The sequence below is a fragment of the Notolabrus celidotus genome, chromosome 6 (assembly GCF_009762535.1).
Source record: "Notolabrus celidotus isolate fNotCel1 chromosome 6, fNotCel1.pri, whole genome shotgun sequence".
Lineage (NCBI taxonomy): Eukaryota > Metazoa > Chordata > Actinopteri > Labriformes > Labridae > Notolabrus > Notolabrus celidotus.
This window is the reverse complement of record NC_048277.1, coordinates 14826835-14854390: the sequence shown is the minus strand read 5'-3', so window position 1 is coordinate 14854390 and position 27556 is coordinate 14826835. Positions and strand designations below refer to the sequence as shown.

Here is a 27556-nt window from a genome sequence, read left to right as displayed (position 1 = left end):
CCAAAGAGAAGTTATAGAACCCAGATGACGGTTGTCTAATTGGGAATGCTGGCTCCAATTTACTTCTGGTTAATCTAGTAACCTGCAAAAAGGTAGTGATGAGGCCAAAGCCTTACTGCCTGGCAAACAGCTACAACAAGCCAACCTGTCAGTCAAATCAGCCACGCCCCCAATTATACCTACTTATGCATAAATATTAGCCTTGATAAAATCAAACAGGATTGGTTGTTAAAAAAAACAACAGGTATACTTGTCAGAAATAAATGTATGACATATTTGGATTGTTTTTTCAAGCTCAGTTCAAGTGGACCTTTTAAGAAACTACAGTTTTGTGCGCTTTCACTTTGGCTTCATTTTTCAACAACAAGGGTAGCTGCTTGATGTAGACCTGACCACTAACATCGTTCAGATATTTCTATTTGTTATAGAAATGTGGAATGGTTAAAAAACCTTGTATTCTATACGGCAAGGCAGCTTCCTCACACACTCAGGTGCACTCATCTCGTCTTCATTGTTTCCATTCTGTGAGGTGTTTCCGATCAGACCTCACACTAATGGTGAAGCTTTGACACTTTGACCTTTCTCCTGTGCTGCATTTGTTCTATGCCAGGAGACAATAAAGGCTGGACAAAGACATAGGAAGGGGGAGGAAAACCTGGGAGAGCAAACCAATTGACTGTATTCTAGAAAATTGTGTGTGTTTGTGTGTGTATCAATGTCACACACCTTGAGGTAGCCGCCTACCTTGAACACACACACCAACTCTCCCCCAATGGAAGATTATTCTGTCCAAGAGCAACACACTGTAGGTACTTATCCCAATAACCTTGTGCATATTGACCATAATTGCAGGTTTTGGGCTCACCTTTGCAAACCATCCTGCTGTTGTTCTTTATTTTAGCTTGTTTATAAAAGACCAGGGTGTCAAAAGTTATGTAAAGGTTTTCCGAGGGTCTTATTTTATAGAAAGGCAAACAAAAGATGCCTCCTCTCTTTTTCTTAAGCCCATGCTTGCTTGGTGTATTTTCTCTTATTTGTGTGAAGTGAAGTTGGTCCCTCTGAGCAGGGAGCTTTTTGCCCTCCCTGTTTAAACATCACAGCAGGATTCAATTTCAGTCCGTGCGCTCAAGCTGTCATCTCCCCCGCCCGCCCCAAAGTGGGAACGCAGTGCCCTCATCGCCAATTAAACTCCAATCACCAAACGAAGATGGAGTGAGACATCAAATTACATCCAATATCCTCTCCCATACTCAAGCCTGTCTTTGCCAGCCACAAATTAGCTTACAAATTAAAGTTTCGAAGATGAGAGGAGTCGAGTTGCCAGATAACAACCAAATAACATCCTGCCGGCGTTTTGATGTGTCGTTCCAACTTGGAATCGGCTTCCTGCCTTCTCTTGATGTGCTTGAAGAGTTGAGTTGAGTTTTCCTGGTTGAGCTTGGACCATCCACTTCAATCTCCATTTGGAAGAAGGCTAGCTATTAAGAGTGGTTGATGAAAACCCATCTCTCTGAAGTCTGCTCCGGCTTGATCCATGTTTGATAATGAAGATGTAAGGTAAACAATCCAAACACTGTTAATTAATGAAATAACTCAAGCTGAATTATATATGAAGGTTTGATTAATTGCTTCTTCCAATCAGATTCCCTCTTCCATCTCTTTTCTGGCCAACACAATTGGCTTCTCTGCATGCCAGAAAGATCTTTTTTTTATATCTGGCTTGCTGTTGTTGGCTTGCATGGATGTGAGCATGCACATGTATGACAAATACAGAATGAGCGCAGTGCCACTGCTAGCAGTCTTTTTATGGTTACAGTGAGGTTTTGTAATATTATCCAGTCAGATATTTAATAATTCATACTCTTATATTGGGGGTTATCTAACACATGACAGGCAGACAGTGCAGCTCTTTGAGTGGTGTCTGGGGGCTCCTCTGACTGTGAAGCCTATCACAGAGGTATCACCAAGGTACCAATCCTTAGCTCATGATTTCGGCTCTTTATTTGACTCCTGCCTCCCTGGAGGAGTGTGTGAGTGCATGTTTAGCATGCACACACATATGTTTCAACAGTGACACGCATATGTGAATCGGTATGATAATTTTTTGTGGACATCCTATCTGTTTGTGTGTTCAAGTGTGCTGTAGTTGGTGTGTACGTATGTGTGCACGTGCATGTGTTTGTCCCGTCTGCTGCGGTTGCTGCATCGGGCCTGGTGTGGCTAATTAAAAGAAGCCTGCTTGCATTATTCATGAGGCTGTAATTATACATTCCTTTTGCTGATCCCCAGTCAGAGGCATTAAAAATAGATCTGAGTCTCTGTGCCCCGCCCTCCTAGGCCCCACTTTCTCTCCGTAGTTTGACTACGTCTCTCCCAGCATCACTCTCTTCATCTGTCCCTATCAGTAATTCTCCATCTCCCTGTCACAAGCCTCATTGTTGCAACTTTCTTTTTAAAAATGTCTTCCCTCCATCTTTCCTCTCATCTCTGCCCGCCACGTCCTTATTCATGTTTGCTCTGATGTTCCCATTTTGGGATACGGGAACATTCCTCTGACACTGTCACTCTCTCTCGGCTCCATGGTCTGAGCTGGAGTCGCGTCAGGCCAGAATTCAGACTGGATCATTTTGAATCTGCAACGACGTTTCTGCAGAGAGACTCCGAGGAGAAAAGATATCACTGCCTCTGATCAACTTAATAGGGAGAGTGTTTCCTCACAAGAGAAACAATCTCTGCCCACAAAGTTTTCTCTCACTTTTTGTAATTCACATGTGTAATCCACAGAAACTACGACAGCAAAATCCAGTCTTTCATACTGCGTAGGAGTGAGGAAATTTGGCAAACATTTGTGCCATATGTTTTCCAGCAAGTCATCAGCATCCAACAACTTTTTGCATACTCAATTATGTGACAGCCTGAACTTTCCGTATATTTTCTGCAGTGCAGCCGAGCATTTCTTACCTCTGGCGATAAAACTTGTTTGTTTCCCTGGCAGAAGAAAGTGTTTGAGGCTTGCACCCTCCAGCATGGGGACGATGAACTTCTGAGAACAAGTTGTGAACATATTTACATGTTCATGAGGTTAGGGCGGAAATGGGTGTGGATTTTGGAAAATCTGCCAATCAGAGAGCTTGTTAGATGACAAAATGGGTCGCTCAGTGTTTGCTGCCTGTGGGCGACACTTTCAGTTCTTCCTATTCTTGGTGCAGAATGTGAAAATAGATTACTGCCTTGAAGACACTCAGAACTATTGTCTCTCACCACATTTCACACTGTGTTTGTTAGGACTATATTACGTAACTGGCAAAATCATTTGTATGAAGTTGACTTCCCACACCCCATGTCCCCCCTTTTCCCCTGTTACACAAAAGGCCAAAACAGACCTACTGAAAAACAAAAAGAAACACACAATGCAACGCTACCTGCTGCAGAAGCAACTTTAGCATTGGTAGAATTGTGGCTGTGGAAGTAATGTGCCACTAAAGTTGTGTGTGGATGTGAAGTGTTGCTTGGTCTTTTTATTTGTACATTTTATTTGTGATGTTGTCACTATATCACATTGAAAGAGAGCTGACCGTGATAATCAGAAATACATGGGCTTAACTGGTCTGTCACTTGCTATAGCATGTATAAGTCAGGCTAAATCCTTATTACAGCTGCCAGATTGATAGCAACCCTGCATATTATCCACTGATGCGCTCCTCTAACCATCTTCACACTCCCTCTTGGCCCTTAACTATTAGGTAAAAGGGAAAGAAACCAAGTTCACTTCAGTCGAGTACTGTTAGACTTTGTGTGAATACCTGATTGTACTGCAGATACCTGTATCTGAGAACGCTCTTTTATACTCCTTTTGGGTCTTTGACAGGTAGCACCTGTTTTCTTCCAGTCAAACAAATAGTTATCATCAAACAGTGTTCTTATTTTGGCAATCAATAGTTCTTCAACCCATTAAGAAAATTCTGGTTAGAGACTCAAATTCCACTTTTTACATGGATGCTAAATACAACTTTAAAATAAGACTTACGTACACATGCATCAATCATTTTATCAGATTCAAACCATTTTAGCATGGGCCGACTTGTCCCACTGTCACAATCTGCTGGAGATAGTTGAAGAGGTGGCTTTTGATTTGGATGGTTCAGTGGAAACAAGGTGTTCTGTCATATCATGTCCTTATGTAGCTTTGAGTCATTCTTAATTGTATGGTTCTATTTGTACTTTTCTTTTCTTCTCTTTTTTGTTTGTTTGTTTGTGTTTTGGTTTCTCCTCTACCTTCTTATTTTGATCTTATTTTACTCTATTTTATCTTTGTTTAATCTTGATCTTTTTAGGGAGCCATTTTAATGTCTGGCAAGGGACTACGGATGTAAACTAGCCTTTTGGCTAATTCTGGCATATTTACATAAGTGTTAATTAATATGCATGGTCCTTTGAAACAATAAATAAATAAAAATAATAAAATAAATAAATATTGCTACTTGAATGCATGCCCTGGGAGAATTACTTGGGATATAAATCTCTTGAGTTACATTCAGCATCAGAACATTATCTCATACTCTGACAATGAAATGGGCCGAGTACTGATGAAATTTAAAGTGATCTGATGATATGATATGGCAACACCAATTGATAGCCTCTGCTATTGTTTGCTTCAACGTATCTCAACAGACCACCGTCTTTGTTCAACTTTTTATCATCTGTTTTGAAGAGCTTAGTATTTCCAGTATTTCGACCATCTTAAATTCTTTAAAAGACAAGCAAAATGGTATATAGGCTTTAGACACGTTTTTTTTCGCTACCAACATGTTTCTATCCATTCTGGTAATATAGTGGAAACTTCTTTCATGTTGGGTAGACATCCACATTAAGAGATGTGTGTATAATTTTGTTATCATGCCAATGCCCTTTGTAAGGGCGCTTGTAAAGGTGCTTGTAAAGGTGGTATATAAAAACAGTCATTATTATTATTATTTTTTTTGATAAAGCAATTTATTCACATCAGGCTATTTCTTAGATTATTCCATTATTATTCCAGGTCCATGTAAATCAAGCAATTGACCTTGATTGCAACCCCAAGCAGACTTTTTTGTCCTCTGCACTATGTCACAGTGAGCCAACTTTTCAGTAATTTCCGGTGTAGCCAGGGGTTAGTGTTAACGACTTCCACTCAAGACTTACATCTCTGTGTGGCATTTATGTGTGCAATGCAAATGCTATCATTTCTTGGTCCGTTACGTCCCCCAGAGTAGCGGCAGTGCATTTGTTTCCAAAAGGTCTCAGTTAACAGTAGATTGTTGTGATTTAACAGGTCTCAACTTTGCTGAAATAAAAACATCATAATGCAGATTTATAAAATGTAAAAAATGCAAACATGTCACACCATGAAACAACTTTTAAAATGTTTGTTTGCTGAATAGACCAGATCAGTCATTTCTGGTGCATTCTGTAGGTCAAGAAATCTAAACTGATTCTATAAAGCTAAGCTGATTGTCATCGAGCAAATTTGTCCCCCAGGTTGAAATTTTTGATCTAGAATGGATATTTGGCTGCACTTGCATATAGATATGTGTTAATGGAGATAAATAAACCATTGTCTGATTACCACAGATTGGAGCTGTTATGTCATGACAGGGGTGTGTGTTCTGACTGTTTTTCAGAACTACAAATGCACTACAAGTGGAAACAAAACCAATTCCTATGCTAAAGTTTCAGACGCCCAAGTATAGTTTTTACATTTTTATGTTGAATCTGTAAATAGAGAGGAGTGAAAAGCTAAGTGTATCTCAAGCTGAAGGGTACCCTCTTCATCTGTAGGAGGTACTCAGTGCTGTGCTGAAGCTTCAGTATTTCACTCCTTTGAAATAAGAACAGGGCAGAAATGCTAAGACATGCGAATCAGGTCACACATAGGTTCTACCTTTACAATCGACCTTTCACTAATAAGATTGAGTTCTGATATAGGAAGAATCTGATCATGTCTCATTCTGTGAACCATTGTTGGAATGCAGGACCAAAATAATGTTATAAGATCTCTGCAAGTTCAAGTGCTCCTTAGCGAAGCATGTAAGCCCAAGTATTTCCAGGATGCCCTTGAAAGAAAATAAGTTTGGTTCCGGTTGTCAGTAAAGTTCCAGTACTGCTGTATTTACCAAGAGATTTCTGTTCTGTGCAGGGAGTAAACTTAGAAGAGATGTTGAGCAAATGTCTTATTTCACGCAGGCCAAATAAACAGCTTTTCTGTATGCATGCGTCAGTGTGCCTCCCTCCTCGCTGCAGCACTCCAGGGCTAAACTGCTCTTCCTGCTTTTGAAGCCGTTCTGTCGGTCGGGGCCTCTGTTATTACTGATGTTGTTGCTCTTGCTTTGGCTGGTAGGGTTTAGAGGGTTGCAGGGGAATTGAGGCTGGGTAGACTAACGTCACGGATGACTGAAAATGCAAAGAAGAGCTGAGGAGGAGGTGGAGGAGATGGCGAGATTTAGTGAATGAAGAGGGTGGAAGGATGCAGTGGGAGAGAGAGAGGGACAGAGAGAGAGTGTTCATTGAGTGTTGAGTGAGCTTTGTTTGATCTTCAACATACCGTCTCCCTCCTGCACAGTATGACTCAACGGCTTTCCGCTGGTGCATTCCCTCCTATTCTCTTTTTTTCTTGAAAGATGAGAGGAGGAATAGAGAGAAAGGGAGCTAAATGAGTCAGAACGCACTTATGGGAAGAGAAGAAGTGAGGGCAAAAATTTGCATAAACTTAGAAATGAGAAAAAAAGTAGTGCTTGGATAACAAAACAGAGCAGAAGAGAAACTTGTTGGAGAAAAAAGTTGACAAAAGAGAGGGTTTATTTTTGTCATTTTGTCAAGACCTGTACCAAGTGAGAAGATGATGTGTAGCTACAAGGACTGCAAATATTTCTAGCCCAGATACCAGACATACATAGTTTGTGTTTGAGATAACATAATGGCCTTAATGAGTTTGGTAAATTATGTTGACCTAACAAATAGAAAAAAAGAAGACATAAACAGAAAGCACATGGAGCTTAGATGGTTGATGAGCAATGTTCAACTCCAGCCCTTTGACCTGGTGGAGGGGATTCCCACGCCCCGCTGCAGGGGCTTTCCGTTCAGCCAGAAGAGGCTGGAGGACTAAGCCCCAGAAACACATTGTGCTTCCTTTCAAACACTGATCCGAGTGCAGAGCTGAAGCCCCCACCATGAGCATTCAGGGTTAGAGAGCAGAAGCGGAAAGCAGCTCGCAGATCAGTGCCTAAGGGCAACGAGCTTCTCTGAAGCAGCGCCTCGGGGAGAGAGAGTTAAGCCAGCATAAGCTACTACCATCTGCCGGCGTTGGCTTAGGGCTTCAGAAAGATCAAGTTTGAAAGTGAGAGGTGTGCAAGAGGAGACATCTCTTTTTCATCTTATACTCTACTCTGCGAGTAGATACTTCCAGATGGAAATTAAGCTATCCGGTAATGATCTTTAACCGCATGGATGCCTGTGCTGTGGGGAGGATAAAGCAGAAAATATTGCACGTGTGTATGTGTGGCTCAGTGTATGTTTGTTGTTGGTGGTGGAGATCATAAAGAGCCTCCCAGAGCATCCCAGAGTGCCCAAGCAGAGTGTTCCTGTCCTCCGTTCCATCTCTGTGTCTTAGATCGATGGTAGGGGAAATCAGGCGCACAGTCGGGGTCCTTCTCCTCCTCTGCCTGTTCCTCCTTGGATGTCCCAGCACCGCCCGATGATACATCGACCTCTGATCATCATGCTTTAGAAGCTGGAACTAAAAGAACCCTCACAAGATAGCGGAGACTGAGTCAAGGTTTCTCCTGAGGGAGGTTAGGGTTTCCTGGTGGCACTGAGAGGCTAAACAGTTGTAAGGGAAAGCAAACATAAACATGCCAATGAGGGCCAACTGGAAATTCCCAAAGGAAGTCATGGATATAAATCAAGTAGTGCTACACTAAGCTTGAAGTTTTAAGTCTGAACTGCCCAGCTGCAAAATATTGAGTACTCCCAAAACTTCCAGATATTTCTCTAAATTGGTTTTCAGTCAAAACATTGTCCTCTCCCCTTCACCAGGTAGGATTCTGACTCAACCAACACCACTGTTTTTTTTAACCTTTAACAGTTGAAGTTATGGATAGAGGCTTTTGCTTGACAGTTTCTATGGACCATGTGTTCATTATTTGGTTGGGCGAGTGTCGTTTGGAAATAATCTTTCAATTCCAGGGTTAAAAGTGTTTCAACACTATTCTTTCCCTCTTGATGCCAACTCTAATACACAGACTTCAGTGTTTTCCTGTAGCCCTCATTAAATGGTAATGCAGTTGAAACCATCTGATAACAGGGGACTTTATAAATGAATGGAATTCTTTCCAATACCAGTACTTGATCTGGTATAGATATCACAGCAACTCCATCATTTAAATCTTAGACACAAATTGCTTGTACAAAAAGTTTCAGTACATGCTCTTATTATTAATATGATGCCCTGACATGGGTCAGTTCAGGACAGTGAAGTGAGAGAAAAAGCTTATTACCAAATCAGTGCTGACACATGGCTCAGTGACACAGAGCAGGGGACAAACAGTCTTTCTGTATTTGTTCCAAAAAGATGTTGCTAACTGGTATTTCACAACTCTGATGATTCTGGTAATTAAATCTTTTCATTAATGAGTAACTATAATGTCATCCGTCGCAGTCGTTTTCCCTTTCTTCATGTCCTTACATTGCCTGTCTCTTTCTGGCTCTAAGATCCTCACCCTGCTTGAACTTAAAGTCTGGCTCTATGGACGCAATCAGATTCCTTTTTATTCAAAAACTTTACCATTCATCGCTGATTTGTCTAAGGCAGCGGGGTGATGATTGAAACCATGCCTGTGAGGAAATGCAGCAGCTTGCAGCAAAGTGCTGTGAAACGCTCCTCAGCTCAGATGCTCACTGAGCCGTGGTCCAGAGTTCTCAGTCTGTGTCGTCCTCCAGCGGTTCCCCCACATTAGATCATAAATCACAGAGCGGCACCTCAAGTAAAGAGAAGAGAGGCAACTGGAGGGCTGAGGTCAGTCGATGGTGGCCTCCCCAGCCCATAAGTCCCTGGCTGGTGTCATTATTCTGACATTGTTGTGAATGCGAGAGCTTTTGATGCTATTGATTCAGGAGGCGGGGGAAGAAGAGGACAGATCGATTCACTTGCTGATTCAGTGGCGTTGCGAACTCAGGTTGGCTGCACAGCTTGCCTTTGTCCACATTTGTGTTAATGAAAGGTATAGCAGTCTACAGTATGTGACAATACCAGGCTGCGCGTGCCTCTATGGTCCAGTTAATAGATTACATTCTGTTTATGTGACACTTAATCACGACACAGTGCTGTCCTTCTCCCCAGAGAGAGAACACAATCATTCCTTTACTTCATCCTCACTCTTACAAAGATACTACATCAGAGAAAGGGAAAAGTTTGGCCTGGGGTGGACATGGAAATTATATTCAAACTAGGGCTAAATGAAGTTGGAAACAAATATCAGTATTATTTTACTCATCCTGACAAGTAGAGTGCAGAGATCAAAGTGTAGCAACATGTTTGTTCAAGGCGTTACTGTGCTGCAGTTGTGTTGTGTCATCAATCAACGTTCAAATATCGCTTAATTAAGTTTCCCAGCCTTGTGACGGTAACTATTTAAGACAACAACTCCATTACATCCATCCCTTGTTGACTGTGACTCACACGGCACTGAACTCAGTATGTGCACTGTAGGTGTAGCCACTTAAAGTCAACATTTGTGGTACATCTGCTCCGCTAACAGCAGACATATGTGACCACAGCATGAACCAGCACTAGGACGAGGTGCTGCTGATCAGGGAAACATGAACCACCTTGCATTACTGAACGTCTGTCTCAAGGATCGCACCAAAATTATCTGTAGAGTCCTATTTGTTTATAGTGATATGCCACACTGACTTTGCATGCAGTCAGTTCACTCGGTAATCTGCTGAAGTGCTACACATTATGCACATTATGCATTATTGTGTACAGCCACAAGTAGCTTTTATGACATTTCAATGTAACACTTTTTATGATCATACTTCATACATAAGGTTTCCGAAATACATCTTTGCGAGTCCTTAGAGAATTAAGTGTGAAGGATTCATATGTTACTTCATGATTCTTTATTTCTTTCAAAGCGACACAGGAATATGAAGATATGTAGGTGTATTCACACATACATTACACTTTCTTTCTTATAAAAACAAGATTTGGTCTTCAGAGTCTTTTTCTGAAACATGCCCTAAAAAGGGAGAGTCATCTTATTATCAGGGTCGTCGAATATTCAGGCTTTTAGGGAACTGGTGCTTATGTTGATCCCTTCTGTCTAGACCCTAGCTTGAGTTGTTGTACTAACATAAATGAAATTTGAACATTATTCAGAATTATTTCCACCCTTTCATTGAAACTGTGATTAGGTCTGTGTACCCATCTTGGATTTCTTGGAAACATTACTGCATATGGGCACCACAGCAGCGTCCTTTTTACATCATGTCTTATCTCCTGAGCCCACCTCTCTTTGTGCAAGTAAACCATCGCCATGTGAGGTAGTTAGAATAGATGTGAATGGTGGAAACAAAAACTGCAAATGAAGGCTATGTAGGTAAGTTTGACTATATTTTTTATAGTTTGGAGTAACAGCCCAATGAAATTACAATATTGTCAAATAAAAATGACAAGTATAATCCCAATGCTCACACATACTCATGCACAGACACTTACAACGACAGTGGTAATCTTCTCTGTATTACCCCTCTGTATTACCCCGGTGAAGCTCTGATCATTTGTGCTCTCAGTCAAAGCCTTACCTTTGAAGGTATGTTCAAAGACCAAGACAGATCCAGACGAAACTCTGATGTCTCCCAGGGCATCTCCTGAAAAACCCCCACCTCCTCAGACCTTGATGCTCAAGGTTTTGTTTGGTTTGTTCATCCAGACCTGAGCGGACTTTCCCTGAGATGTTGTTGCATACAGGTGAAGGGGAATATCAGGCAATCACCTTTTACAGGACATGCACATTTTTACATATTAAGTCTTTCTGCTTTGAAAACTGTTTCTTAGTTACTACCTTGTTCAGAAAACGTGACTCCTTCACTTGTGCACACTTTGTAATTATGTAGTGTGGGCTCAGCCGAGTGCACACAACACCCACACAGGATGACATGCTTTAGCTTGTTTTAGATTCTATTAGCGGGAGTGTATATCTATGCCTGCTTTTAGAATACAACCGTTTAGCTTTGCTAGTGGTAGCGCTCTAAAGATAGCAGTGTCTGTGCACCACGTGGTCCAGACTGAAGATGATCAACAACTGTTGGATGGATTGCCGTAAAGTTTTGATCAGACATACTGTACATACCCAATTGAGAATGAGTTATGTTGCGTCTTTCGTGAAGACCTTTAGCAGCCCCATTAGGTTGACATTTTTGGCCTTGATTAGGACCTCTGGTTCTGAACACCATAGATCTGAAACATGTGTCTTATAATCCATATGAAGAACTTAGTTGACCTGTCAACTTTCATCTCTTTTATCACATCTTACATTATTGTCCCCAACTCCATGAGGGGATTAGCCCTCAAAGATCAGAACAATTGCCATCCAAACAAGCCATGTGATATTAGTGAGTAGATTGAAGACTTTAGTAAGTGAAAAAATATTCAGTGGCTGAACATTTTTGGTGGCAAAAACCAGCGTGTACACCAGAGAGATAACCTGTTAAGTAGAGATAGAATGACAGTTGGCAGATTAATCCATCCATCCATCCATCCATCCATCCATCCATCCATCCATCCATCCATCCATCCATCCATCCATCCATCCATCCATCCACTTTCTTATCCGGGGTCAGTTCACAGAGGCAGCAGTCCAAGCTTCTCTCTCCACAGCAACATTTTCAGGCTCCTCCTGGGGAATCCTGAGGCGTTCAAAGACCAGTTGGAATACATAATCTCTCCAACGAGTCTACCCCAGGGCTTTCTCCCAGTTTGGTGTGCCCGGAACACTTCTAAAGGGAGGCGTCAGCAGGCATCCTTATCAAAGGTCCAAACCACCTTAACTGACTCCTTTCGATGCAAAGGAGCAATGTCTCTACTCTGAGCTCCCTTCAGATGTCCACGCTCCTAACCCTATCTCTCAGGCTGAGCCCGGCCAGCCTTTGGAGGACACTCATTTTAGCCACTTGTATCCGTCAACTCATTCTTTCATCAGAACCAATAGTTCATAACCATAGGTGAGGGTTAGAACGTAGACCGACTGGTAAATTGAAAGCTTTGCCTTCCAGCTCAGCTGCCTCTTCACCACGACGGTCTAGTACGACACCCACATAACAGCTGACGCAGCACCAATCTGCCTGTCAATCTCACAATCCATTTTACCCTCACACATGAACAAGATCCTAAATTTCTTAAACTCCTTCACTTAGGGCAAAGACTCGCGCCCCACTCAGAGAGAGCAATCCACTGTTTTCCAGCAGCTAATCTAGGCTGTTGAACAGGATCTATGCTTTCTGTATCTTAAGGTCAAACCGTACAGAGCTTCTATAACTAGTTTCTTTCCATTATTACAAATCAATGCTCAAAGAGTAGACATGGGTTCATAGCAGTTACACTTACTGTAGGTATTTGTAATGGACTGCAAGGCTGGTGGGACCATTATATCTTCTCCTGGTACATTTTATGATCAAGGCCTGTAATGTGTTTGCCATGACCATCAGTTTTATTGTTTGAAGTCATAATGTTTATGTATGGTAAAAAGGGCTTATGCCTTATATCCCCTAGTATTATGCACTGAACTTCCTTGTAGGAGCTCATTTCAGCCAGTACACACAAAGTGGTTGTAAAATCATAATGTACTGTCTCTCCATTCACATTTCCCTCTTGCTAATGTACCCTCTGCTAACGGAAATGCAGGCATCGAAGGAAGATGGATATGAAGACAAATAATCCAGTTAACTTTTCACGTATTTGCAGGCAGATATTTTCTCTTTAAATTGTTTATCATGACTTATGAGCTTCGCTATTGCCACTATTAACATATGATTACCATCAAGGCTAATGGGTTTGTCTGTTGTCCTCCCTCCTGCTTGACTCTTTCATCCTTTTTTCTAAATCTGTTTAAATTTTTATCTTCCTCTCTTTAGTATTTGCTTCCTCTGCTTGCTTTGTCATCCCCCTCGCTCTCTCTCACGCCTCCTCTCCTCCATGTGTCTCCACTCTCAGCCCCCGCGGCCCCTCAACTCCCAAGCCAGAGCCTCACTCCCACACATTGCTCTCCATTACTGCTTAATTATCTGTGGCCTGCCATTTGAATAATGTGCCATCGCCGCTTCACAATCTTTTGCACTTTTGTCTTTCATCTTTTATGTGCTCTCTCTATTTACTTCTCCTATCTCCTCCATACCTCTCACCTCCTTGATATTTCTTTGGTTCCAATGTTTCACCGCCTCCTCAGAGCCCATTGACTTTTCTTTTTTGCTGGTTCATATCAAACTGTGATAAAAAAAAGTTGAAGAGCAGGCTTAGTTCAGTTCATCTCAGTCAGACAGTTTTATAGAGGACATTTACCTCTCCATGGACATGCCTGTTATAGAAGCAACCCCGTTATTGTCTCAGTCACACTTTAGTAACATTTCATATAATTTTCATCTCAGCCAGCGCAGGGGCGGCAACAAATCAAACCTTTCAGATCATTCCTCTTCTGAGTTTCTGTAAATCCAGCATGTGAACCATTAGAGAGCTCAAATGTTTCAAGTTTCAAATCATCTCCTGTCGTCTCCAAATCCCAGCAGCACCGTGGGGACGTTCATTAAAAGAGAACCAACATTTGTTTGTGGATGTTTGTCTCAGTTTGTAAGTATCATATCTGATGCAAACATCTCCAACGTTGTGTGCTGCTCTGTGGTTCCAGGCAGAAAATGGATTTGTGCTGTCATCATGGCTCCTGTGTATCAGATACAGACAAACACACACCACTTTGTTCCACTGTAACTGTACACTCATTGGTGTGTCCCTGCTTTTGTTCTGCAGTGTTTGTTGCCGATCATTTAACGAGGCATACCTTGGGACATTTTCTGAGGCACGGCAGAGAAGATTTTTGTGTTTCTGTAGCAAATCACAAGATTTGTATTGTGCGAGTTTCGATTTTGCCACTAAAGCAGACAGTTTGTGTATCTCAGTAGAACTGACTGGAATGTTATGTCTGAGATGTTTTTCTCTATTGTAAAGAAAAATAGTTACTGCAGGCTTTTTGAAATGACACATCTTTATTTACTCTCCTACAGTTTGCTGTGTTGTTGCTTCATTCTTGTCATTTTTGTGCTCTGGTCAATACTGACTCAGCTAACTCAACACGACAGCAGTTTAGTGCATTATAGGAATCAATAATACAAATGGCTCACTCACTTACGGCCTTTATGACTCAAATAAACCCCAGAGGGCAGTTTGTGTAAGAAACTGTGGACTCCAAAATCATTATGGGCATTCTGTGCATGAGGTCATGAGGCGTTTCAAATCAGCTTGTTTAATGTGTATTAGTGCACAGCCAAAAAAGAGCTTTAATTTTTCTTTATTTTGTCAGTCTATTTTAAATGCTGCTGCAAAATGTGCACACTAAAACTTCCCTTTACATTGTGTTCTTCTCTTGTTTGTGTTTGCAGGGTTGGTGAAGCTTGGAGTTCACTGTGTAACATGCCAGAAAGTCGCCATAAAGATCGTCAACCGTGAGAAACTCAGCGAGTCAGTACTAATGAAGGTATGTTAACAGCTTTCTTTTCTTTCAGTGGCTTTCAGCACTTTTCATAGGGCCTTTTTCCTTTTGTTAGATCACCTTGTTATTTATGAGTAAGAGATTATTATTTGTCTTCTCTTCATCAAGTTTGGCTCAAGCTCATATTGAACATCTTTCCTCTCTCTTCCAAAATCTTAATGCTAGGATCTCTGAAAAAAAAAAAAAACACTCAAGAATTGGACTGTGAATAAAAAGTGCTGTCCTTAAAAGAGCCACCACTTTGACACATGAAATCTGGGCTGACTGCCAGCAAGCGTTTTAAGAATTAGAAGGATGGACTGCTTGAGTGGGTTTTAAATTGCTACATAAATCAAAGGCTGATTTTGCAAAAATGCTATCATAATAAGTCAAATGAAAAGTGGAGTCTAGTGAAAGTGGGTCTTTGAAGCAGCTGTTTTTCATCCTTTTTAAATGTTGAACAAGAGGAGTCAGCTGATTGGCTTTCCCACTTGGATTTAAGCCTCCAAGAAACCTTGAAATAACAACAATAAATCAGGTGTTAGCTACTATAATTGCTGTGCCCTCACTAAGAAACACTTCAAAGCCGACTAGGTCAGACACTCCTATTTATAATTTTGCTGTTACCCGCACTGCCTTTTTCTTTTTTGAAGAGTACAGGAGAGATTTTTTCTTATTACGTCTCAGGGCTCATGCTGAGCAGCTCTATTCAGTGCCGTCAAAATTGGCATGCAGCAAAATTGGCCTTTGTGTTGATGGAATGGTTGTAGAGAAAAACCAAAGAGAGCATGTAGATAGAGGACAACAAGATGCTACAACCTGAAAATTGTCTTTCACAGGACACACGCAGAGGGGAGCGCCCACTGTAATTGTTTGCTTATGAACCGGAAAGTGGGAAAGAGGTGCGTTTACTCACCACACAGGTTACCTGCAAATGGAAAATCCCTCCGTTTTGCATCACTTCTGCAGCAGCCTCATTAAACTGCAGATGAAAAGCCCTCTGTGCTCGGATATTGCTGTTTGATAAACAGTCGGTATTAATCAGCTTCTTGCTGGTTCATTGTCTCCTGACTTTTTTTCATTCATTGCTTTCTTGCTCAAGAAAACTCCCTCCTTTCATCTCTTATTCAGCTCGGCATGCAGTCTAATACTTTCCAGAGGGAGAGACAGGTCATTTCTGTTGCCTCAGCACTGACAGAAGTATTATTAGTTAGAGGAGAAGGAGTTGCTGGAAGTGTTGTAACATGTGACAGTAGAGGGGAGGATGGCATGATAATGTGCGCAGCCCAGGTGGTTCACATTGTGCTGCCCTGTAAAGGAAAATGATAGAAACAGATGCCAAGCACTGACAGGTTTCCGACAGGACCAAGACTTTTGCTGAAGCTGCAGTTCAGAGCCAATTACTGAACCCAGCCGTTGTCACACTTTTCTCAACTGCTGGCCCCCTAGTGTGTGTGTGTGTGTGTGTGTGTGTGTGTGTGTGTGTGTGTGTGTGTGTGTGTGTGTGTGTGTGTGTGTGTGTGTGTGCGTGTGTGCGTGTGTGCGTGTGTCTGTGTGTCTGTGTGTCTGTGTGTCTGTGTGTCTGTGTGTCTGTACCAGGAGGTGTGTGTTCAAGCGTGTGGTAGTAGGGATGGTGTTATGTGAAAGTCAGGATATACTGAGTGCATTCCATTTAATGAATAGGGTGCTCTCAGTTTTGTATCATATGTACAGATTTGTGTGTGTGTGCTTGTTTTAGTGAAAACCATACAGAAATGCTTGACTTAGTTTTATGTTTGCACATTTTGTGAACACAGCAAAGAGTCAGACTTTTATCAGACTTCAGAATTTGCACTAGATATGTATTATTTTGCACAATAAGCTCTGATTTAGAGCTCATGAAGCCATAATTATTTTACAAAGCTTCTCTGCCATTACATTCTACATCTAGGTATACATTATAAGACATGACCCATTAGCCCAAACTTTTTGCATGTTTCCTTTAATTTTGGACCTACTTAACACCAAATTGTGCACAGATTATGGATCCACTCTCCATTATTAATGTTTCTACCATGGCTGGTCTGTTTTTTTTCCCAGCCATTTTTCCCAGCCATTTTTCCCATACTCCCATTGTGTTCCCCCACAGTCTTCTGTGTCTGCTCTTCGTCCTACCTGTGTGCCTGTCATGCTGTCAGAGTCATCGAGCTGAACTCTACTGCAAGGCTCAGACTGTGAAATGTCACCTTTTAATATGCTAATATCTTGGGTCCCCATGGTGCCATTAGGGGAGAATCTGCCTCTCCTGGACAGGTGTGTGTGTGTGAGTGTGAGTGTGAGTGTGAGTGTGAGTGTGAGTGTGTGTGTGTGTGTGTGTGTGTGTGTGTGTGTGTGTGTGTGTGTGTGTGTGTGTGTGTGTGTGTGTGTGTGTGTGTGCTGTTACACTGACAACACACATGTATTCATGCATACACTCAGACAAACACATACACAGGCCATTCGTGTGCACAAAAGGACACACTTACATGTATGTGCATGAACACATCCACCATGACATATCATCCCTCTTTGTCTGTCCTTCTGACTGGCCTTGAGAGTCAGGGTCTGTAGGGATGAGGGGACGGGTTGAATTAATTGCCTCAGACTGTCTGGCAGAGAGGTCTTTCCTCTGCTCTCTGTGTTGAACTTTGTTTAAGTAATGTTGAACTCTTTAGCGCTCAGACCCACAGGCTACGACACCACGGACGGGCAAGACATTGAATAGTCTCGGATAATGAATTTGTCTATGAACTTTATGTCAGTTTGTTACCAGGGAACGAGCCTTGACTACTTCAAAGAGCAAGTGAAGCCCAGTGTTTCTATTCTCTTCTAAGTAGAAAATATAACAATGGAGTTAGTTGAATATTAATAAGAGGGTCCGTCAGTGGGAAGTGGCTGCCTGTCATGTTTCAAATGATTAGAAAGAAACAGACAGAGAGTGAATAAACAGTATGTGCACATATGACAGCATGTCAGCAGTCATTGGCACTGAAGCCAAACAGAATGAAGGGTGGTGATCCAATACGAGGAGAAGCCCAGAACCAACGCTGTATGTGTGGGCATGTGTGTATCTCCAGGGAGTATTTAATGTTTCTGAAACTCAGCCAACCCTCTCTCTCTCTGTTTCTCTCACTGCCATGTCTCTGTGCCGCGGGGCTGTAAGGTTGGGGGGAGGGGGGGGCGAAAGAGAGCAGGGCTCAGGAGAGAGAGGTGGACATGCTGTGAGAAGCCCTGCTGGGACAAGATAACACAGACGCTTTAGTAGGTACACCACGTCTCTACTCACATTTCCTGTCAGGAGTGAGTGTTTTTTTTCTTGAACTATCAATGTGACATTCACACACAGGGTATGGCCCAATGTTTGCCATATACAGTATATCATCACAAAGGCTGTGAGATTTAAAGATAAATGTTTGGTAAATATGAAAGAGAAGGAAAATCTGTCCTGGCACCATTTCTGGATCAGAGGGCCAAGGTGCAGAAAAGTAAAAAAACATCAATTTCCCAAATTTTTCTGATGTTTTGCTGGGGGGAAGGTTTATAAATATACGATGGAGCTGCTTGCATGCTCCTAAAGATACAACCTCAATAAAATAAACTTTATGATTATCACTTGAAAGTTACAGCATACACTATTCCCTCTTTTCCTGAGGGGTGTCGTACATACTGCTGAGATTTCTAAAACTATGAGTCTGCTATCACAATACTTCAAACAGCACATACCATAAAATTGATGGTGATATCGATGATGCTGACATGAGAGAAAAACTGACCCAAATTAAATCTCCTGCAGCCAACTTATGGTCTGACAAGCTTTCCCCAAGAGCAAAGGATTCACTGTACCACTTTTCACGCCATGTTACCTATCATTATGCTGAGTAGAGCAACTCCACTAATCCGCAGTTTAGTCTCGGGGTGAGTGAATTGTTGCTAGCCACTAGCGCTACCAACAAGCAGAGGGACGAGGGTATCTTTAGCACGCAGCAGTTGGTGGTTGCTGTTGATGCGCGCTCTGTTTCTTCCTCTGAGCCAGGAAGCTGGTGGTGGCTTCTGCTGTTGGGATAAGGACGACTAATTAGCCAAAGCGGCTCGGTCTCCTCCTGAAGCAGCGCGACTTCAAAGTCACTCCACTGTCCCCAAGCCCAGGGAGAGAAAGGAAGAGAGGGAGAGGAGGGGTGAAGTGCAGGATGCAGGCAGATAGAGGAGAGGAATGAGTATGTGTTCAGAGGGTCAGAAAGGATGGTGAACAGGAAGTTGGAAGACTTTGGATTGCTGTCCTGTGAAGTGGATATCTCTACAGAGCTATGCTGTTTTGATGGGTTTTTTAGCTTTGCAAGGTTACTTGTGGCTTGCTGGCTCTGTCCTTGGTGTCAGTCATTACATTGTGGGGTGTGTTTGTGTGTAAGAGAGAGAGCGAGAGAGCGAGAGAGCGAGAGAGAGAGAGAGAGAGAGAGAGGAGAGAGAGAGAGAGAGAGAGAGAGAGAGAGAGAGAGAGAGAGGAGAGAGAGAGAGAGAGGAGAGAGAGAGGAGAGAGAGAGAAACATCGAGTTTGGGAATAGAGAGGCCTGCAGTATAATTGCCCCCTGAAGCAAATAATTGAAGTGCTACGCTAAGGACACCGCATATAAGAGCTGAGAACAACAAGGCAATGCGACAGCCAGAGTAGACAGCTGCATTACTTCAGATACACTGGAAATATGGGGACAAGATTCAAGAACTTTAAGAACTTTATCTGCATTGTACTGAAATGTATTTTCATTTTCATCTACTTTAGACAATGCATTTGTGTAAGAATTCACAGATTTATATGGGGTCTAAAAAAATATCAGTACACTCCAATATCACAATACTGAGGTTGCTAAGACTGTATCAATGTTGATGCAAATATTTGGCCCAATGGTTCATTTATCAATGGGCTAAAACATCTGACTGCAAAGTACTATATAAGTCAGAATATAGGAATGATCATCCAAGAATCGCCACTTTAACACGGTTGAGGGGTTTGTGTGTCCCGGTGAACCCGGGAGCTATGTTACCCGCACTGCCTTAGATATACCATGGACCACAGTGAAGACAGTCATTATCAAGTGGAGAAAATATGGCGCAACAGTAACATTCCAGAGAACAGGACATCCCTCCAGAACGGATTAAAAGACGAGAAGAAAACTGGTCAGGAAGGCTTCCAAGAGGTCTACAGCAACATTAAAGGATCTGCAAGATTTCTGACTAGTACTGGCTGTGTCTTACATGTGACAAAATCTCTTGTATTCTTCATGTGTTTCGGCAATGGGTAGGGTTGCAAATAGAAGCCTTTTCTTATGAAGAAAAACATCCAAAAACATACATGAAGTCTCCCAAAAGCATGTGACAAATGTTTTATGGTCTGATGAAACCAAGGTTTAACTTTTTTGGCCATAATTCCTAAAGGTTTGTTTGGCATAAAAACAACACTGCACATCACATAAAGAACACCATACCCACAGAGAAGCATGTTGGGGGCAGCATCATGCTTTGGGGCTGTTTTTCTTCAGGTTGAACCAGGGCCTTAGTCAAGGTGGAGGGAAATATGAACGAGTCGAGTTTAACACAAAACCTCCAGGCCTCCGTTAGAAAGATGAAGATGAAGAGGAATTTCACCTTTCAAAATGACAACGAGCCAAAGCATACATCCAAATCAACAAAAGCATGGCATCACCAGAAGAGGATTAAAGTTTTGGAATGGCCCAGCCAGAGTCCAGACCTGAATCTAGTTGAATACCTGTGGGGTGGTCTGAAGAGGGCTGTGCACAGGAGATACCCTCACTATCTGATGGATTTTGGGCTCTTTTGTAAAGAAGAATGGGCAATATTACCATGTCAGGATATGCCATAATAATAGACTCCTACCAAAAAAAACGGAGTGCTTTAAGACAATAAAAAGGTGCTTCAAACAATTATAAGTTAAAGGGTGTGTACACTTATGCAACCACATTATTTTATTTTTAATGTTTATTTTTTCCCCCTAAAGGATTATAATTTTTTTTCAAATGGAATTGTGCATGTTATAGGTCACATTAAAGGTGGAAAAAGTTCTGACATGATTTAGCTTGGTCTCATATTTTTACATCACACAAACTGGCATTTTAACAGGGGTGTGTCGAGTTTTGATATCCACTGTATAGCCTATCATACTGATTGATCTTACTGCATTGTATTGTATCATATTGTATTGTGTTGTGTCCTCTTATCAGGCCCTAATGTATTTTATTGTAGTGCATCATATCCCCAGATTCTTGCCATCACAGAAGCCTTATATTTAAACTGAATAGTCAGACAACTGAAAATTGAGTTAATGTTAAAGATATTGTTACTGAGGATAGCGCATAGCGAGGATAGTCTTAACTTCACTGTGCAGTATGACAGTGTTGGAGTTATGGTTTATCAAGTGTTACATGACATGGTTGTTGGAGCAGAAAATACGAGACAAAATCTGTGATGATAATATATTAGACAGATATTGCACTTGTCAAAAATAGTATTACACCAGTCCTGTCAGACTCAGTAGATGCTTGAGTTAATAGTGACACATATTTTACAGGGAAGCTGTTTTTGGACTATAACATAACAGCAACCAATTTTCAAATGAACAGTTTCAAAAGAAATTGAGTAAATGGCACTGAGAATTGCCAGAAATAAAGGTTGAGTACAAAAACTGACTGAGCTTCTGGTGGGCGGGTGAGGCGCAGGATGCCATGGCCACAGATGAATCACACAAGGTCTAATCTTGTTATCCCGACACCTCGCTGACAGCACTGTAGCTTTCTCTCTCTGCCATCTCTACTCTCCCCCTAATGATTATAGATTGGCCATTCTTTCCCATCTCTGTTGTGCCGGGAGTGGGTTTGATATAGAAATGTCTCTCACACACACATATACACACATTCTCTTTAACTTTATATTGTGTGCATATGTGTTTGTGTGTGGGTCCTTGTGTGCACATGTTGGTGCTGCCTTAGAGACAAAACAGACACTACTGGAAATAAATGGGTTTCATATGTTGTGCCCCTGCACGTTGATCCATCAGCTTTATATGGTGCAGAGGCAGAAGCCAGGGCTTAGCAGACAGTGAGATCTTGCCAGGCAGACTGCAGAGGGGAAATGGTGAAATTACAAACTGTTTGTCTGTTTGTTGATTCTTTCAGTCATTCATAGATTTGTTCATCAATCAAAAGATGGATGAATTCAGATTTTGCACACTAAATAATATGAGTCTTCACCTCCTCCTGTTGTTCAAAGGGAAAGCCAAAATAATGCCTGTGACGTCTTGTGCTGGAGATGACAATTGGAGGCGGAGTCTGTGCAGCAGGGATCGTCTTGTTTGACCATGGTGTTGATGTCCCGCCACTAACCAAACATATTTAACTTACTCATATGAAGGCAAAGATCCTTGAGGACAATACAGACCAAAGTGGTATCTTGCGTGTTGCTTTGAGGTGGACACCCATAGTCAAGGACAATTCAATGTCTTGTGCATAAGAGTTACTTAAATTTTGTCTCTCCAAGGGGTGAGCTAGTTGAGCTAAATCTGTATTAGAGTTGCAAAGGGGTGGAACATATCCGATAAATTTCCATGGGAAGTTGAGCTGGGAATTTTGGAAATATTCCAAATTGGAAACTTTCCATGGGAATTATGGGAATTAACTGGGAATTGAGGGTAATTTAATGGAAAGGTATCATATCCAAGCATCAATATTTGTTTGTTGTAAGCAGGCATGCATCCCAAATAATACATTTAAAACAGATGTATTGTAAGTAGAACTTTATCAAGTGTTAAATATTTTATTGAACAATCAATTATTTCATTGAAGAACAAAAACATGAATGTTGAGTTAAATATTACTCATCCCCCCAGACCCAACCCATTCAAAAATGAACATTGCAATCCCAACAAAGTCCCATGCAAAATGTTCAATGAAAAGAGCCCTCTCCCTCCAAAAAAATTCCCATTAAAAAGTGCATGTAGGGGGGTGGTCTCAATAGCCCTGCAGTAAGCAGTTTGCTATGTGCATGTGATTGAGGAATAGCATAGATATTCAACTGTACTTGTATGAAATCTGGTTGTTTTAGTCAGGATTATGCTAAAATATATTTTTCCCAACTGTATATAAGTTCCCTATTAAGAGCCAACCTTCAGTTTAGTAAATTCCTGGTTTATTCCTGTTTATTCCCATACATTCCTGTTAATTCCCATGAAAGCAACCCTAATCTGTATCACATTGTTATTCTTTTGTTTGTGTGTTTGTTTATTTTGCTGTTTGCTGTTTTAACATGTAACCAATAAACCACAATGTAAACGAAAGGTAAGACCTGTATGACTCTGAAAGAAAGACTGATGTGTAACTTCATTGTCTGACACTATTGGAGCCGGTCTGGCTAGTGATAGCAATAACCCTGTGTTAAAATAACAAGCTAACTGTTGTTTTACCGGCTAATTTGGGTCAAATAATGTTACTCTCTGCCTTCATATGATGCCCATTCCTGCTATTAGCCATGATAAATTAGATATTAGATCGATTTCTGCTTGTCTCTCAGCTGCCTGCACCTCGTCAGGAGAAAAGTTGCCAGCTACATTGGTCTTGAACCCTTTCTGAACCTCTCTCCATTATTCCACGTAGCTTTCACCAATTCTGGTCGTGGAGCTTTTAGGAAAATGCTGAGGCATATAACTCAGGTAGCATCAGTGTATCTGAACCAGTTCGCTTCCATAACTGCAACACCTGTTGGTGGAAGGGGACATTCTGGCTGCTTGCATTATTGTCAGAGAAGACAGTAATCTAACTTAGTTGTTAATGTCTGATGATATGTGAAGGACATTTTATGATATAACTCAGTAGACATCTTACATGTTGCTCCTTTAAGCTATATGACAGAACAAATCAATGAAAAAGTCAAATCAGTGCCCTCCGGGTGTTTTATCGTACAGTGCTGACTGTTATTTTCCATGAAAGAAGCATAAACAAGCTTTCCCCCCTTTGTCTGAGGTCTTCCCATCTGTCACAGCTTTCTTTATAATTATATGGATTTTCTGAGCCAGTAAGACCTTACAAAGCTGAACCCTCTGAAGTTATCAGTCACTATGAAGGCCATTAAACATTCAGCATCCTTGGTTGGTTTCCAACTGCTGCTACTAAATCAATGTATATTCACTTTTTCACAGTCTGTATTGAGTGTTAGTGAGGCTCTGCTGCAGAGGATAGAATTTACCCATGGCTCAAAAGATATTTCGGGTTTGTGAAAAATGCTAGCCCTAACCGTGTCACATAATGTTTCATTCTACACATAGACTGAAGACTCCAGACGCCAAATGTTGACTCTTTTACTCTGTTCTGCTCAGTACTTTGGATCTGACACATCCTGGGGAGACATATAAAAGTGTTAGTTCTGCCTTAACAAAGCTCATCACAGTGCTGTTTGACTGATTTCACCTCTCATATGTCTTATGGATATAAAACAGAGATAGAGAACAGATGAAATAATGAAATGGTGGATAGCAGAGCACACGATCTTGCAGGATCCCCCATCGAGCTCGACAGGAGACAGACAGAAGTCGAAACTGATGGCATTTGTTTCTCTCTTTCAAAGGCAGGAGCAGCTGTGTTGTCAGATAGATGAGAAAGCATCATTTTCTTTTTTAGTTGGTTTTGCTTTGGTGTTGCTTCTCTTTTGAGAGCGCAGGGCACATCTTATCCAATTCAGCGAACCTTAAGTGGAGTGATGCTTTCATGGGGAGATCAGCCAAGTTCCCCTTCAAAGACGAGTATTATTTTTGTGCCTTTGTTTATTTCTTTGTTTTGTGCTGGGATTTCTTACCTCTTTATACTACCTGTGGAACCACTGGAGTGTATTTTGTGAGTGTTTCTTCTCAGTCTTGGGTATTGTGTTCATCTTTTATCTGTCTTTTCTGAGAAGGGACTGATAATTGCATAGGTTTATCATTTTCTCTTAAGAGGAAAAATGTACTCTATTTATACATTTGAATCAGTCTTTGTCATCTGTTTTCACAATGCTCCTTCACTTTAAAAACACAAGCATGCTCTCTATCATTTATGTTAATGAGTGACTTTATTCCTCTGTTTATTGACCTGTGCCCTCGCTTAATGTGAGATATAAGCCTGTAGCACTTTACCCTTGTCTTCATTTACACTGGTAAATGCACGAATGCATACAAAGTAGCTACAGAAAGAAAACAGGTTCATTCTGGATGAATGCTGTGGAATCGTGGGAAAAGTGTATGTGTGTGTAGTCCATCTGTCTGTCTGTATGTTTTTATGTGTGTTTGCACAAGTTGTATATCATTCTATGGCAGAGCTTTCCAATGGTGTAACTGATGGACAATGAATATGTCACATTTTGACAACTGTCATCTGGCTGGCAACAGCAATGCTGCATGATAAGTCTCCTCATACTCCATGCCATCACTTTAACTGCCACTACTGACTGTATGTGTACACTAGTTTGGCACATGTATCTCTTTTAAACTATCGTTACTGACAATGTGAACGACAGCTCCATGACCAGTTGCTCAGAGTCAACAAACAAACACACACACACACACACACACACACACACACACACACACACACACACACACACACACACACATACAGGTAAACATGTCTACTCACACACGTGCACACTTACACACACACAGCTCTCCTCAGGGTTCTGTCTGTCTTTTCACTGCAGGATCTGGTTTGTAATAGTCTCACATCAGGCAGGCAGGGTTGTGGGGTGAATCACAGCTTGTGGACAAGCATGTTACAAAGAGCACTGCCAACAATGCTACTTACTTACCAACTGTCATGCACACAAAGACTACACACAAAGATACAACTCAGTCCTTAACTGTAGGAAAGTACACACAGAATAACAGTGCAAAGAAATATATGTAATCTACTGTATACATTGTTTCAATGCACGTTTCATACAATGTGTAAACTGAATATAACAGATGATAAGATAAACAAAGACTAAATGCATCTCACAATATTTTTTTTATAATTACATGAACTGTTATGGTGAAAGTGAAATATCAACATTCATACATGTGTGGGAGTTCTATATTTATATCACAAGAATGAGTTACTTCCTGGTGTGTGTGTGATGAGGTAAAATATTATTATAATACTTCCACTAGTGAGATGAATAATGAAACCACTGCTGCTTACATTTCCCCTTGAACAAGGCAGTTCAGCCTTAACTAACATGTCGACGGTCTTTAGGGTTATATCTCTGTCATCCCTCTGCAATAACAACGTCATGCACAAGCTACATTCATGTGTGAATGAAGCCACTTTAATGTGATGCAAACAAACAGAGAAACTGGCTCATTCATGGTGCTAATGAGATGAAGACTGATCTTGATGCATATTTGAGCTTTTGCGGTCAGGTGTGTTGAACATCTAAAGGAAGACGCTTTAACATCATCAACTCCTTCATCTACATCCTGAGGGGATTGTTTGTTAATAACTCTCTTGTGCTAATACACTGCCAAGAACATATTTTTCTGTCATTACAGCATTATATATGTATGTATATACATGGAGGCACTGTTTGTGTTTTCTGTGAACATGTTTTTGCATGTGTGGCTCTCAGGGTAAATTAAGAAGTCATACAAAGCAGGAGAGCATTGCCTTTTATGGAACACTCTGTTGAAGACCTGATTAACAACACCGGAAATTACAAGATTGCCGCGATCACATTATCGGAGCTGTTTTGAACTTATTAACAAAGTTTCAAGCTAAGTTTGTTTTCTCCAGCTGACCGGGCCTACCTCTGACCTAACGTCTGTCCAGTATTGACGCTTCCTCCTGGCTAACTATTGACAGGCTCATGTGTCAATGAACAGGTCCTGTATTCATATGTGGACATAATTAGTTGAACGAGTGAATTACTGTTAGCTAATCACTGCTGTCCACCTGGATTAGTGAACTAAATTATCTTCATTACTCACTCATTACTGCCTTTCTTGGTTGAAGTTGAATGCACAAAACTTTTAACCAGCAGCAGTGTTGTCCATTTCCTTGTGCACCTGCCTGCTTACTTTACTTAACTAACTTAAAGCTACTGTATGGAGTTTTTAACTGGTTATGAAACACAACATAATTATACGGATGTCTCTTAATGACCTATGAAAGCAAACAATGACATTGAGCAGATGGATCTTTTCTGTATTGTATTATTAATGTCTGTGAATGCTGCTGCAGGGAAGGTGCTAGATGTGGCGATCAACAGCACGCAGGAAAAAAAACTGCTTTTGAACATTTTTACGCAGCAGAGTAATATGTTTCACTGATAAAAGTAAGCAGGATGGAAGTTTTTATCAGAAACTGAAGGACAAGATCAGCAAAAGATAGAAGGGGACAACTGCTTTGTGGGCGCCATAAATAACATAATCCGAAAGTTGCTCACAGGAGCTTTAAAGCTGTGACAACACTTTTCACAATCATTCTAACTTTTTTTTTCAATTTTTATAAAACTTTTCTTGAGAGGTGCTGTGTTCATGTGTAATATAATTCAATATGATAATATAATATGATCAAAATACAGTATATTGAAATATTCCTGTCCCATGAATGAACACCATAGGCATTTCACTTTAAGGTTGACAGAAAAAAGGAAAAATATCTTTGTTCAAGATTAAGCGGAAAATTGAATCAAATTTAAATTTCCAGTCATCCTCAGAGGATGCAATGTAATCTTCCTGTTTTACCCTTAAATAAAATCAT

The 27556-nt window shown here is 41.1% G+C and overlaps 1 protein-coding gene across 3 annotated transcripts in view; it reads left to right on the top strand.

Annotated features, from left to right (window-relative positions):
* LOC117815097 (serine/threonine-protein kinase BRSK2) overlaps positions 1-27556 on the top strand; it is a 194449-nt gene that overhangs the window by 101122 nt on the left and 65771 nt on the right. For all 3 annotated transcript variants that reach the window (XM_034686792.1, XM_034686790.1, XM_034686791.1), the window contains exon 2: positions 14683-14777. In XM_034686792.1, coding sequence (XP_034542683.1) covers positions 14683-14777 — 95 coding nt within the window. The remainder of the gene's footprint in view (positions 1-14682; positions 14778-27556) is intronic.